This window comes from Aotus nancymaae, unplaced genomic scaffold (genome assembly GCF_030222135.1).
Source record: "Aotus nancymaae isolate 86718 unplaced genomic scaffold, 86718_ANA_hifiasm-v0.15.2.pri h1tg000049l, whole genome shotgun sequence".
NCBI lineage: Eukaryota > Metazoa > Chordata > Mammalia > Primates > Aotidae > Aotus > Aotus nancymaae.
In genome coordinates, this window is record NW_026988463.1 from 28426973 (window position 1) to 28438935 (window position 11963).

General features: G+C 56.1%; 1 protein-coding gene across 3 annotated transcripts; it reads left to right on the top strand.

Moving 5' to 3' along the window:
- Positions 1-1652: 1652 nt before the first annotated feature.
- Positions 1653-8040, top strand: TGFB1I1 (transforming growth factor beta 1 induced transcript 1). Of its 3 annotated transcripts, XM_021676235.2 has the most exons (11): positions 1653-1702; positions 2940-3055; positions 3181-3233; positions 3335-3477; positions 3640-3727; positions 3841-3946; positions 4054-4248; positions 5761-5934; positions 6227-6308; positions 6606-6754; positions 7394-8040. In XM_021676235.2, the coding sequence occupies exons 1-11, from the start codon at positions 1690-1692 to the stop codon at positions 7658-7660; spliced, it is 1386 nt and encodes a 461-aa protein (XP_021531910.2). In that variant the 5' UTR covers positions 1653-1689; the 3' UTR covers positions 7661-8040. The 3 variants fall into 3 exon arrangements, with proteins under 3 accessions (XP_021531910.2, XP_021531909.2, XP_012325367.1); XM_021676234.2 differs by having other exon boundaries at positions 1661-1702; positions 6227-6754; XM_012469944.3 differs by lacking the exon at positions 1653-1702 and adding an exon at positions 1759-1949 and having other exon boundaries at positions 6227-6754.
- Positions 8041-11963: the final 3923 nt, after the last annotated feature.

Below are 11963 nucleotides of genomic sequence, written 5' to 3' on the forward strand. Positions count from 1 at the left end.
CTGCCAGGTTCAAGTGATTCTCCTGCCTCAGCCTCCCAAGAAGCTGGGACTACAGGCACCCACCACCATTCCCGGCTAATTTTTTTTTGTCTTTAGTAGAGACTGGGTTTCACTATGTTGGACAGGCTGGTCTCAGACTCCTGACCTCAGGTGATCAGCCCACCTCAGCCTCCCAAAGTGCTGGGATTACAAGCGTGAGCCATTGCTCCTGGCCTAAATATCTGTGTTTTTTATTATCGCCATCTTAATAGGTATGGTGTGGCATCTCATTGTGGTTTTGCTTTGCATTTCTCTGGGGACTAATGATGTTGAGGATCTTTTCATGTAATTATTGGCCATTTATATAACTTCTTTGAACTATCTATTCAGGTCATTTGTCCATTTTATTTTTTCTTTTTCTTGAGACGGTGTCCTCTGTCACCCAGTTCAGTGGTGCAATCTCGGCTCACTGCAGCCTCTGCCTACGGGGTTCAAGCCTCAGCCTCCCAAGTAGCTGGGATTACAGGTGGCTTCCACCACACCCGGCTAATTTTTGTATTTTTAATAGAGACGGAGTTTTGTCATGTTGGCCAGGCTGGTCTCGAACTCCTGACCTCAACTGACCTGCCCTCCTCGGCCTGCCAAGGTGCTAGGATTACAGGCGTGAGCCACGTTGCATTTTAAAAAGCTCCCCAGGTTGTTCTGATTTGCTCCTGAATTGAGACCCACAGTCCAGTGCTCAGATCTGTCCAGGAGACTGGCTGCAGCACAGTTGTCTGTCCATAACCACCTCTAGAGCCTCTAGTTTCTACCTTGTTTCCCAGGGTCTCAGTCCAGGGAAGGCCTTGCTGCTTTGTGGCTAGAGACTGCGTCTTGCTTTCTGCCCTGAATTCAACAGTAACTTGGGAAAGGGCTGTTTCGGAGCAGGCCTGGGATACTTCAGTGTTGGGGAAGGGCTTTGTCTTGCAGGCTGGCTATGGGTTGTTTGCCTAGGAGTGTTTTCCCTGAATTTGCAAGGGGCTTGCTTTCGGGTTTGAGTTTACCTGTGTCTGTGACCAAGTCTTGGAGGAAAGGTCCTATCGTAGAGTCTGTGGGTGGGTTCACTGTGTCTGTCCCCGTCGTTGAGATATTTTTTTTTTTGTCTGGTATATATGCCTCTTGGGGTCTCTATTTATCTGTCAGGGTCTCCGATAGGAAGGTCTCTGAACCTGCGGTCTAACTGAGCCTTAGAACATCACTCCTGCTACCAATCCAGAAATTCCATCTGGGACAAGTCTCCCAGGAATGGCATGGGTGGGAGGGGGCCTCTGTCTAGGACTCAGGCGCTGGCTTTGCGGGGTGTCTGCTTGGGGGCCTCACTCTGTGTCTGTAAGTCTCCCTAGGCAGCTGCTCTAGGGCTTGGTCTGGAGGAGCCACTTCTCTCTGGCTCTGGCCGCCTGGGGCTCCCTGCAGCTGAGGCCAAGTCTGGGGTGTGGCCGCCTCCGCGGCAGGCCGGCGGGCTGGGCTCGGGTGGGTCGGGGCGCTCCCTCCCTTCCACGCCCCCACCCCGGGTTTCCCGTTCATCGCCCCCCCTACTCCCTATCCCAGCGGGTCCCGGCTTCCTTACATGGTCACGGCCGGGCTTCCAGCTCCCGGACGTCCCCCGCCCCCCGCCCCCACCGGACACGGCCCCCGCCCTGCTCGCCCCGCGCCACCCGCCCGCGCCCCGCCATGGAGGACCTGGGTGAGTGGGGCCGGATCCCCGGGTCCGCAGCCCCTCACCGCTGCCCAGATCTGCCTCCCCGCCGTCGCAGTCCCGCATCTCCCCATCCCTGTCTTCTAGCTCCTGCTTTTCGCCTCTGCCCGCGCCTCCTTTCCAACTCCACGTCCCCCTTCCTGCCTCTCCCTTCCTGCCTTTCCTGGGCCGGCCGCTCCCTCCCTTCTTTCCTCGCTCCGCTCCTCCACCCCAGGCTGCGGCGGATGAACAGGAGGTGCGGCGCCCGCGGGCGGCAGGGCACTGGGCTCTGGGGAGGGAGGGGTTAAAGGGGCCTCGGCCCGGGGACCGGGAAAGTAGACGGCGCGAGAAAGTCTGGCATCAAGTTTTGGAGAAAAAAGCGGGCCTGCCTGCGCCAGGGTTTTGGGAGAGGAGTTACGGGCTCCTGAGCACGGTGGGGTCAGGTCCTTGAGGCAAGGGAGAGAATAGTAGCCCAGGAGGGCCTAGGAGCCCGCGAGGGCGTCAGGGTTTCACGCGGGTGCTCAGAGACGAAGACTGAAGGCAGGACTTCTGGGTTCTGGAAGGGAAAGGGCTCAAAGGACCCGGATCTGGGGATGCAGGGATGGAGGGGGGTGTCTTGTCCGGAAGGGGCGCACAGGTATCTCGTCCTCCCTGTTTGCCGAGCCTGGGGCTGGAAGGCTGTGCGCTCCACGGGAGAGAGGGGCTTCCGACCCCCGGCGGTAGAGGGCGCTGCTCGGTAGGGGTAACTGACGCGGTACCGCGGAGAAGCAGCCAATCAGAAGGCAGGTTCCAGCGAAGCGCTAGTAAGGAGCGCCGGGCCGGACTCAGGGGCCTGGGGGTGGCCAGGCTGGGCGGGGTCTGTGTAGGTAGCGGGAGGAGTTAGTGAGCGGGGAAGTGAGAGCGTCCAATCAGAAAGCTGGGGTCAGGCATGGGGCCAATGGAGCAATTTGGAGGGGAGCCAAGTTTGACTTGAGTGAAGAGCCCATTCTGACTGTATCAGAGAAGATGGGGAGAAAAAAAAGAGTCAGGAGACTGGGTTTGTGCTTGGCTCCCAGCGTGAGCAGCTGAGATGTTCTGGTCATAAATATTCCTTGCTACCCTTCAATCAGTGCTCTGCCTGGGTCTGGCCCTGTGACCTCTGGTCTTAATACTGGCTTCTGTCCTTCTATAGTACTGCCCATTGGGAACCTTACCTTCTGATCTAATCATGACCCTCGTCTCTCTCCCTGATGGCTTCTCCCTGCAGATGCCCTGCTCTCTGATCTGGAGACCACCACCTCACATATGCCAAGGTCAGGGGCTCCCAAAGAGCGCCCTGCAGAGCCTCTCACCCCTCCCCCACCCTATGGCCACCAGTCACAGGTGAGATCGGATGTTGGGGACTGGGGCAGCCACTAGGGCCAAGCTCGGCCTAAGCTATGGGGATCTCAGCCTGAGTGGGGCAGAGTGCAGACCTGTCATCCCACCTGTTCGTCTCTGCTCTGTAGACAGGGTCTGGGGAGTCTTCAGGAGCCTCGGGGGACAAGGACCACTTGTACAGGTGAGGAGCCTGGCAACTGGGGCATAGGGGGCCAACTGAAGCTCAGGTGAGGAGGCTTGGAATCCCCACCCCTGAACCCAGGCTCCCACTCTGCTTCCCAGCACGGTATGCAAGCCTCGGTCCCCAAAGCCTGCAGCCCCGGCGGCCCCTCCATTCTCCTCTTCCAGTGGTGTCTTGGGTACTGGACTCTGTGAACTAGATCGGTTGCTTCAGGAACTTAATGCCACCCAGTTCAACATCACAGGTACCAGGGTGACTGAGAGAGGACTTGATTGGATGGGGGGAGGGGAGGGAAGGGCAGGACAGAGACTAAGGGGAATACATTTCCCAGAGCAGCAACTCTCCTCAAGTTGGAGAGTGAGTTGAGCGTGGCCCTATGTGCAGCATCCTCCTCTCCTCTCTCCAGATGAAATCATGTCCCAGTTCCCATCTAGCAAGGTGGCTTCAGGAGAGCAGAAGGAAGAGCAGTCTGAAGACAAGAAAAGACCCAGCCTGTGAGTTTGACGTCATTGTCAGGGCTAAGAAGAGATGGGTCCTGGATGTCTGAGTCACTAGAGGGAGTGTTACTCTGGGAGGCTCTGAGATAACACAAGCATGTTCTTCACAGCCCTTCCAGCCCGTCTCCTGGCCTCCCAAAGCCTTCTGCCACCTCAGCCACTCTGGAGTTGGATAGACTGATGGCCTCACTCTCTGACTTCCGCGTTCAAAACCACGTGAGCTGGGCAGTGCGCCAGTGTCCATTTGTAGCTCTCCAACCCCTTCTAGACCCTTCCACATCTGCTGCTTTGCTGATTCAACTGTCTTGTCATCCCTGCTGCAGCTTCCAGCCTCTGGGCCAACCCAGCCACCAGTGGCGAGCTCCACGAATGAGGGCTCCCCATCCCCACCAGAGCCGACTGGCAAGGGCAGCCTAGACACCATGCTGGGGCTGCTGCAGTCTGACCTCAGCCGCCGGGGCGTTCCCACCCAGGCCAAGGGCCTCTGTGGCTCCTGCAATAAACCTATTGCTGGACAAGTAAGTGGAGCCTTGTGAGTAGCAAGGCAGAGACCCATCACAGACCCATCTTTACTGAGAGCCAGGCTTTATGCTGTTCCTTTTAATAAGTAACTCTGGGAAGTGGGTATCATTGTTGTTTATATTTTATGGATGAGGAAACCGAAGTTCTGAACCACACAGCAGATTAGTGGTAAGGTGAAAATTCCAACCATGTTACTATGCCATCTCCTTTACAAACCCATATCTCATCTGATCTTCACAAAACACTCAGTGGCTTCACCCACCATCTCTCACACATCTACAAAGACTCTGTCTTCCTCCATCAGAGTCTGGACTGGGGTCACTGGTCATTTGCTTAGTGACTGAGCAGATGTGATTGACAAGAGCTGTGCCTAGCGGTTAACCTAGTTCCTCCTGCTAGATTAAGTACCTGACTCCCAGTGTAGGATTGCCCATCTCAGCAAAGCAGGGTGACATTGTAATTTTTTTTTTTTTTTTTGAAACGGAGTTTCGCTCTTGTTACTCAGGCTGGAGTGCAATGGCGCGATCTCGGCTCACCGCAACCTCCGCCTCCTGGGTTCAGGCAATTCTCCTGCCTCAGCCTCCTGAGTAGCTGGGATTACAGGCACACGCCACTATGCCCAGCTAATTTTTTGTATTTTTAGTAGAGACGGGGTTTCACCATGTTGACCAGGATGGTCTCGATCTCTTGACCTCGTGATCCACTCGCCTCAGCCTCCCAAAGTGCTGGGATTACAGGCTTGAGCCACCGCACCCAGCGACATTGTAACTTTTGTGGATCATAGGTACTTTCATCTTCATGAATTCCTTCGTCCATTAAAATAGTTTTTTATGCCTGTGTTAGTGTAAACATAGATATGTTATTATATATTAAAGCAGTTTCTTCCAGTTAATTTTTTTATTCTGAATTTTTAAAATCTGATTTTTTCACTCCCTCCCTCTTATTTATTTATTTATTTAGAGACGAAGTCTCACTTTGTGACCCAGGCTGGAGTGCAGTGGTGCAATTGTATCTCACTGCAGCCTCCATCTCCTGGGCTCAAGCAATCCTCCCACTTCAGCCTCCTGAGTAGCTGGGACTACAGGCGCCAGCCACCACGCCTGGCTAATTTTATTTATTTATTGTAGAGATGGGGTTTCAGCGTGTTGTCCAGGCTGGTCTCAAACTCCTGGGCTCAAGCAATACTCTCACCTCAGCCTCCCAAAGATTAGAAGTGTGAGCCACCCAGTCTGGCCTTATTCTGATTTTAAAAAATTAAAACGTTTTTATGGGCCCCTATACGTATTGCGGGCTCCAGGCACTGTGCCTAGTGTGCCTGATGTATAGGTGAATAATGGAGCGCAGCTGGAAGACCGGAGCTGGATCTCCATCGATTACAGGCTGCACGATCTTGAACACTGGATCCTTCATTCTGATCGTTCAGAGACTCGAAACGTCGTGTAAACCTTGCCTCACTGAGCATGTGGCCGTCAGAGCCGCTCTGACCCCGCCTCACCTCCCACTCACAGGTGGTGACGGCTCTGGGCCGCGCCTGGCACCCCGAGCACTTCGTTTGCGGAGGCTGTTCCACCGCCCTGGGAGGCAGCAGCTTCTTCGAGAAGGATGGAGCCCCCTTCTGCCCCGAGTGCTACTTCGAGCGCTTCTCCCCAAGATGTGGCTTCTGCAACCAACCCATCCGACACGTGAGCCCCGCCCCACCGCACCGAGCCCTCCCGGTCTCACCCGGAAAGCTGTGGGACGGGCCTCCTCCGCATGGGTCCCGCCCCACTCGCACTACCCCACCCCACCCCACCCCCTACCCTTTGGCAACGTCTACGGCCCCTTGGACTCCACTATTCCTTTCTGACTCCCGCTTCCTAGTGAGACCTTCCCCCAACCCCCACGCATGCCTTAGGCCAGTCACCCGGATTCCGCGTGGGAGAGGAAGGCGCGAAGGCACGGAGGCCGCGCTGAGTGTTCTCTCTCTCCCTGCAGAAGATGGTGACCGCCTTGGGCACCCACTGGCACCCAGAGCATTTCTGCTGCGTCAGTTGCGGGGAGCCTTTCGGAGATGAGGGTGAGAGTGGACTCGACTCCCACCTTAAAAGCTGCGGGTCCCCTCGACGTCTCGCCCCAGCCCCTCTGACCTCCGGAGTCCTCCGGACATTGGTTTTCCTCCTGCTCTCTTCTGGCCCTGCCTCTCTCTCACAAGCTCCAGACCCGAGCTCTCCCGCTCTGCCCTGGCCTAGACCCGGCTCCTCCTTCCCCACGGCTCCATCGGACTGCCCCTCCTTCGGCCCCAGATCTCAGGTCTCCTGGGTCCCCCGTCCCGCTCGCACCCTTTGCTTTCAGCCCACTCGGTTCCCGCTCCTAGGTTTCCACGAGCGCGAGGGCCGCCCCTACTGCCGCCGGGACTTCCTGCAGCTGTTCGCCCCACGCTGCCAGGGCTGCCAGGGCCCCATCCTGGATAACTACATCTCAGCGCTCAGCGCGCTCTGGCACCCGGACTGCTTCGTCTGCCGGGTGCGCCCGGGGGTGCGGGGCCTTGGAGGGGAGGGTAAAGGGTGCAGGGCTATGGGGCGGGGCCTTGGAGGGGCGGGGCTCGCGTCAAGGGTACAGGGCTGCGGGGCGGGGCCTTGAACGGGGGGTGGGGGTCAAGCGTGCAGGGCTGCCAGGGCGGGGCCTTGGGGGGCGACTCAAGGGTACAGGGCTGTGAGGCGTGGCCTTGGAGAAGCGGTAAGGGCTCAGGGCTGTGAGGTGGAGCCTTGGAGGGGCGGGTAAACGGTGCGCGCTGTGGGGCGGAGCCTTGAGAAGGGCGGGTCAAGGGTGCAGGGCTGCCAGGGCGGGGCCTTGGGGGGCGACTCAAGGGTACGGGGCTGTGAGGCGTGGCCTTGGAGAAGGTAAGGGCTCAGGGCTGTGAGGTGGAGCCTTGGAGGGACGGGTCAAAGGTGCAGGGCTGTAGGGCGGGGCCTTGGAGGGGCGGGTCACGGGAGGCCCTTCCAGGTGCCTCGGTTGGGGCGAGTTTTCCGGGCAGGGTCAGGTAGCTTCGCGTCTAGAGCCACTTGCGGGGTCCCCGTACTTCATTTGATAGTAACGCGCGTCGTCTGGCTGGGGCTCCGGCCGCTGACCTGTCTGTCCTCTTTCGCGGCCTCCCTTCCCCAGGAATGCTTCGCTCCCTTCTCGGGAGGCAGCTTTTTCGAGCACGAGGGCCGTCCATTGTGCGAGAACCACTTCCACGCACGGCGCGGCTCGCTATGCGCCACGTGTGGCCTCCCCGTGACCGGCCGCTGCGTGTCGGCTCTGGGCCGCCGTTTCCACCCGGACCACTTCACATGCACCTTCTGCCTGCGCCCGCTCACCAAGGGCTCGTTCCAGGAACGCGCCGGCAAACCCTACTGCCAGCCCTGCTTCCTGAAGCTCTTCGGCTGACAGCCCGCCCGGCTCGTCCCCTCCCCCGGAGGCCGCGCCCTCCCGGAAAAGCCGGGTCCTCCAGACCCCGAGGCCTTGATCTCGGAGCGTGAGGCCCCACCCAATGGAGAGCCCCGCCCCTAAGGTACTCCGAATCCTCGGGGGGTCAAGTTCAGAAAAGGCCCAGACAGACCTAAACCCACACGCCCCTAAAGTGGATCGCACACAGAGAGCTCCCGCGCGAGCCTTCACTCTATTCCCACCCTTGAGGGAGCCCCCTGACTAGGGGAAAGTCCTTGCAATTCCAGCGAATCCGAGGCCAGGCCAGGACGTCCTTGCTCCCTGCACCTTCACTGTTCTGTGCACTTTTTCTACCTACATAAACACACCTATTCCACGTCTCCCTGGTGCTGTCTCTGAATGCGCGCAAGAGCCTGGCCCTGACGCCCCGCCCCCTCGCTGGCTCCGTCCCCGGCCGTCTCTAGGGCACTGCCTCGTGGCCGCAGCGGGATCTGCAGCCTCAGCCCTTGCAGGTGGCCGCTTCTGCACTTCCTACTTCAAGTATCAGATGAGCCTGAGGCTGGAAAGGGCTGCGACCCGTGCAGGACTGTACAGATGGTGGCAGAGCCAGGACAAGAGCTCCAACTGGGACCCCACAGAATCTTCCCGCCCTCATCCTTCTTCAGCTCTATTTGTTTTGTTTTGTTTTATTTTTTTATTTTTATTTATTTATTTTTTTTTTTGAGACGGAGTTTTGCTCTTGTTGCCCAGGCTGGAGTGCAATGGCGCGATCTCGGCTCATCGCAACCTCCGCCTCCTGGGTTCAGGCAATTCTCCTGCCTCAGCCTCCTGAGTAGCTGGGATTACAGGCACGCGCCACCATGCCCAGCTAATTTTTTGTATTTTTAGTAGAGACGGGGTTTCACTATGTTGACCAGGATGGTCTCGATCTCTTGACCTCGTGATCCACCCGCCTCGGCCTCCCAAAGTGCTGGGATTACAGGCGTGAGCCACCGCGCCCGGCCTTGTTTTATTTTGTTTTAAGAGATGAGGTCTCACTTTGTCTCCCAGGCTGGAGTGCATTGGTGCCATAGCTCACTGCAACCTCGAACCCTTGGGCTCAAGTGGTCTCCCACCTTGGCCTCCCAAAGCGCTGGGAGTGCAGGTGTGAGCCACTGTGCCTGTCCCTCCCTATAGTCTTGAAATTAGCTCTTATGGTGGCTCACCTCTGTAATTCCAGCACTTTGGGAGGCCTAGGTGGGTGGATCATGAGGTCGGGAGTTTGAGACCAGCCTGGCCAACACGGTGAAACCCCATCCCTACTAAAAATACAAAAATTAGCTGGTCGTGGTGGCACATGCCTGTAATCCCAGCTACTCAGTAGGCTGGGGCAGGAGAATCGTTTGAACTCGGGAGGCAGAAGTTGCAGTGAGCCAAGATCATGTCACTGCACTCCAGCCTGGGCGACAGAGCAAGACTCTGTCTCAAAAAAAGAAAGAAAGAAAGAAGCACTTAATCTGTTCCCCTTCCTGCACTGCCTTTGGTTCCCAGATTTTTCCCCCTATTAAAGGGCCTTTAGGGATGAAGCTGTATGCAGAGTGCCAGCTGTGCCCACCTTTTGGTTCTGGGCACTAAAGTACAACTTCTCTCCTCTTACTGTTGACCCACAACATCTCGGATCACCTGTATGTTTCATGTAGTCATGGCCCCAACTTAACCCTTTCTCACTCCCACCCTCAGGTGTCCCAGTCAAGGCAGAACAATCATCGTGTCTAGAGCCATTACTTACTGTCTCTACTGGTCAATCTGCCACCACCTGAGGCTTCTCCTGGCCTAGCCCTGTGCTGGGTGGTGCTGAGTCCAGAGATGAGTCAGGCTCACTGCTCTGGAGAGCCCCAGGCAGAAAAGGCAAATACTTGGGCAGAAGATGACACTTGGTGTGGTCAGGGTGTGACTGCGGGAAGCACTGGAAGCCAGAAGGTGGCTTCTAACCCAGACTGGGAGTCAAGGGATGCTTCCTGGAGGAGTTGACGCCTGAGACCTGAGCCAAGTCCCAGCAGAGAAGGATGGGGCCAGGGGTTTTCAGGACCTCTGGTGCTGGAAATGATGGGTCCTCAGAGGCCTTTCCAGCTCATCAGGAAGAGCTAGCAGCTGCAGAGACCATGTATGGGCACCAGGAAAAGGTGAGGTGTCCTCGGCCCCAGCCTCTGTCAGGTCCCCTGATCGCTTCCTCTCTGAGGCTCCTCTCCTGTGGTCTTCCCGGGTCTCCTGCTCTTCCCCTTCCACATATTGTCCCCGAAGAATGTCCCTCTGGCATGTAATCACTTCTCTATCTTGAGGATGCCCAAATTGGCATTCATTCATTCACCAAATATTTATTGAGCACTCCTGTGCCAGCCTCTGGGGAGGCAATGGGGAACCAAGCAGCTATGCCCCTTGCCCTCAGGGAGCTGAAGTCTAGTAGGGAAGAGAGATGACAGGCAAATACAAAAGTGACACGTATGATGAAGGAGTGGGACCTTCCCGACTGCCTAGCTAAAGCCAACGCTTCCCTGGTTTCCGTGCCACGGCCCCCCCTCCCTAGTTCCTTCCTAGCACACAGTGCTCTTGCAAGTAGAAGTTTTTGTTTTTGTTTTTTTGAGACAAAGTCTCACTCTGTCACCCAGGCTGGAGCGCAGTGGTACAGTCTTGGCTCACTGCAACTTCTGCCTCCCGAGGCTGAACCTCCAGGTTCAAGCAATTCTCCTGCCCCAGCCTCCTAAGTAGCTGGGATTACAGGCATGCACCACCACATCTGGCTAACTTTTATATTTTTATTAAAGACATGGTTTCAGCATGTTGGCCAGGCTGGTCTCAAACTCCTGACTTCAGGTGATTCCCCTGCCTCAGCCTCCCAAATTTCTAGGTTTACAGGCATGAGCCACCGTGCCTGGCCCCAGGCTTCTGTCTGACTCTGCAACTGGAACAGAAGCTCCCGAGAGCAGGCAGTGCATTTGTTTTGCTGACCATTTTCTCCCTGGTTCTAGAACAAGGTCCAGTACATAGCTGGTCTCCATACGTGTTTGTTAATGAAGAAAGGAATCAGGAAGAAAGGAAAGAGAGAGAGTTCAAAGGACGAAATAGAGAATTAAGTTAGGGGAGGTGGGAAGAGTTTACTTTCACCAGGTAGTGAAATGTAAGGTCTCGGCTAAGAGCCGAAAGTTGAGAAGGAGCTATGCAAAGCGCCAAGGAGAGCATTCCCCGCAGATAGGCAGCAAGTGCAAAGGACAGGGAGGAGAGAGTCTGATGCCTTGGAAGAAAGAAAAGGCCACTGTGGCTGGATTGGAGCCAGCAATGGGGAGAGCAGGAGGGGGTGAGGCCAAAGAGGAAGGAGATGTCACATGATGGCTGTGGTGAAGAGACCTTATCTGAACTGTCTGCAACACACACGTGTCCTCTGACACTTGGTGCTGGATTTCTCTCTGGTACTTTAAACTCATCACCCCCTGAGGCAGACACTGAGGGTGCCTCACCCTTATATCTGCATGGCCCACCTTGGAATCATATACAGTTTCCAGACACCCTGTCTTGCAGCTCCTCCCGGGGTTTCTTGTCTGAGGCTGCTCTCAGGAGGAGGGAGTGTGCCGCGTGTTCCCAGCAGGCCTGAAGTGTGTGTGGGCGTTTCTGCAGCTTTTAACCAGTGACAGATACAAATTGGGAAAGAAATACCCCAACCACCTGGCCCCTGAAGGATCACTGCTATGGGGTGTTCTTCTCAATGTCTCAGAGTGCCCTTTTTGGGATCAGGCTCCAACTGCTCTTGGTGGTAACCTCTTAAATGACACACCCTCATGCCAGGCACAGTGGCTCACATCTGTAATCCCAGCACTTTGGGAGGCCGAGGCAGTTTGGTTCAGGAGTTTTGAGACCAGCCTGGGCAGCATAGTGAAAACCCATCTTTATAAAAAATACAAAAATCAGCCCAGTGTGCCTGTAAGTTCCAGCTATTTGGAAAACTGAGGTGGAAGGATCCCTTGAGCCCAGGAGGTCGAGGCTGCAGTGTGCTGTGATCACATTACTATACTCCAGCCTTGGCGACAGAGTGCGACCCCGTCTTAAAAGAAAAAAACACATGCTTTATTGGCTATTCTCCTTTTTTTTTTTTTTTTTGAGACAGAGTCTCGCTCTGTCACCAGGCTGGAGTGCAGTGGTACGATCTCAGCTCACTGCAACCTCTGCCTCAGCCCTCAGCCTCCTGAGAAGCTGGGACTACAGGCACGCACCATCTCGCTCAGCTAGTTTTTGTATTTTTAGTAGAGGCAAGGTTTCTCCATGTTGGCCAGGA

Excerpts from the sequence above, each read along its gene's own strand:
- TGFB1I1 (XM_021676234.2), top strand. Across the intron at positions 3,728-3,840 it reads GACAAGAAAAGACCCAGCCT|CCCTTCCAGCCCGTCTCCTG; the intron begins GTGAGTTTGACG and ends TGTTCTTCACAG. Across the intron at positions 5,935-6,226 it reads GCAACCAACCCATCCGACAC|AAGATGGTGACCGCCTTGGG; the intron begins GTGAGCCCCGCC and ends CTCTCCCTGCAG.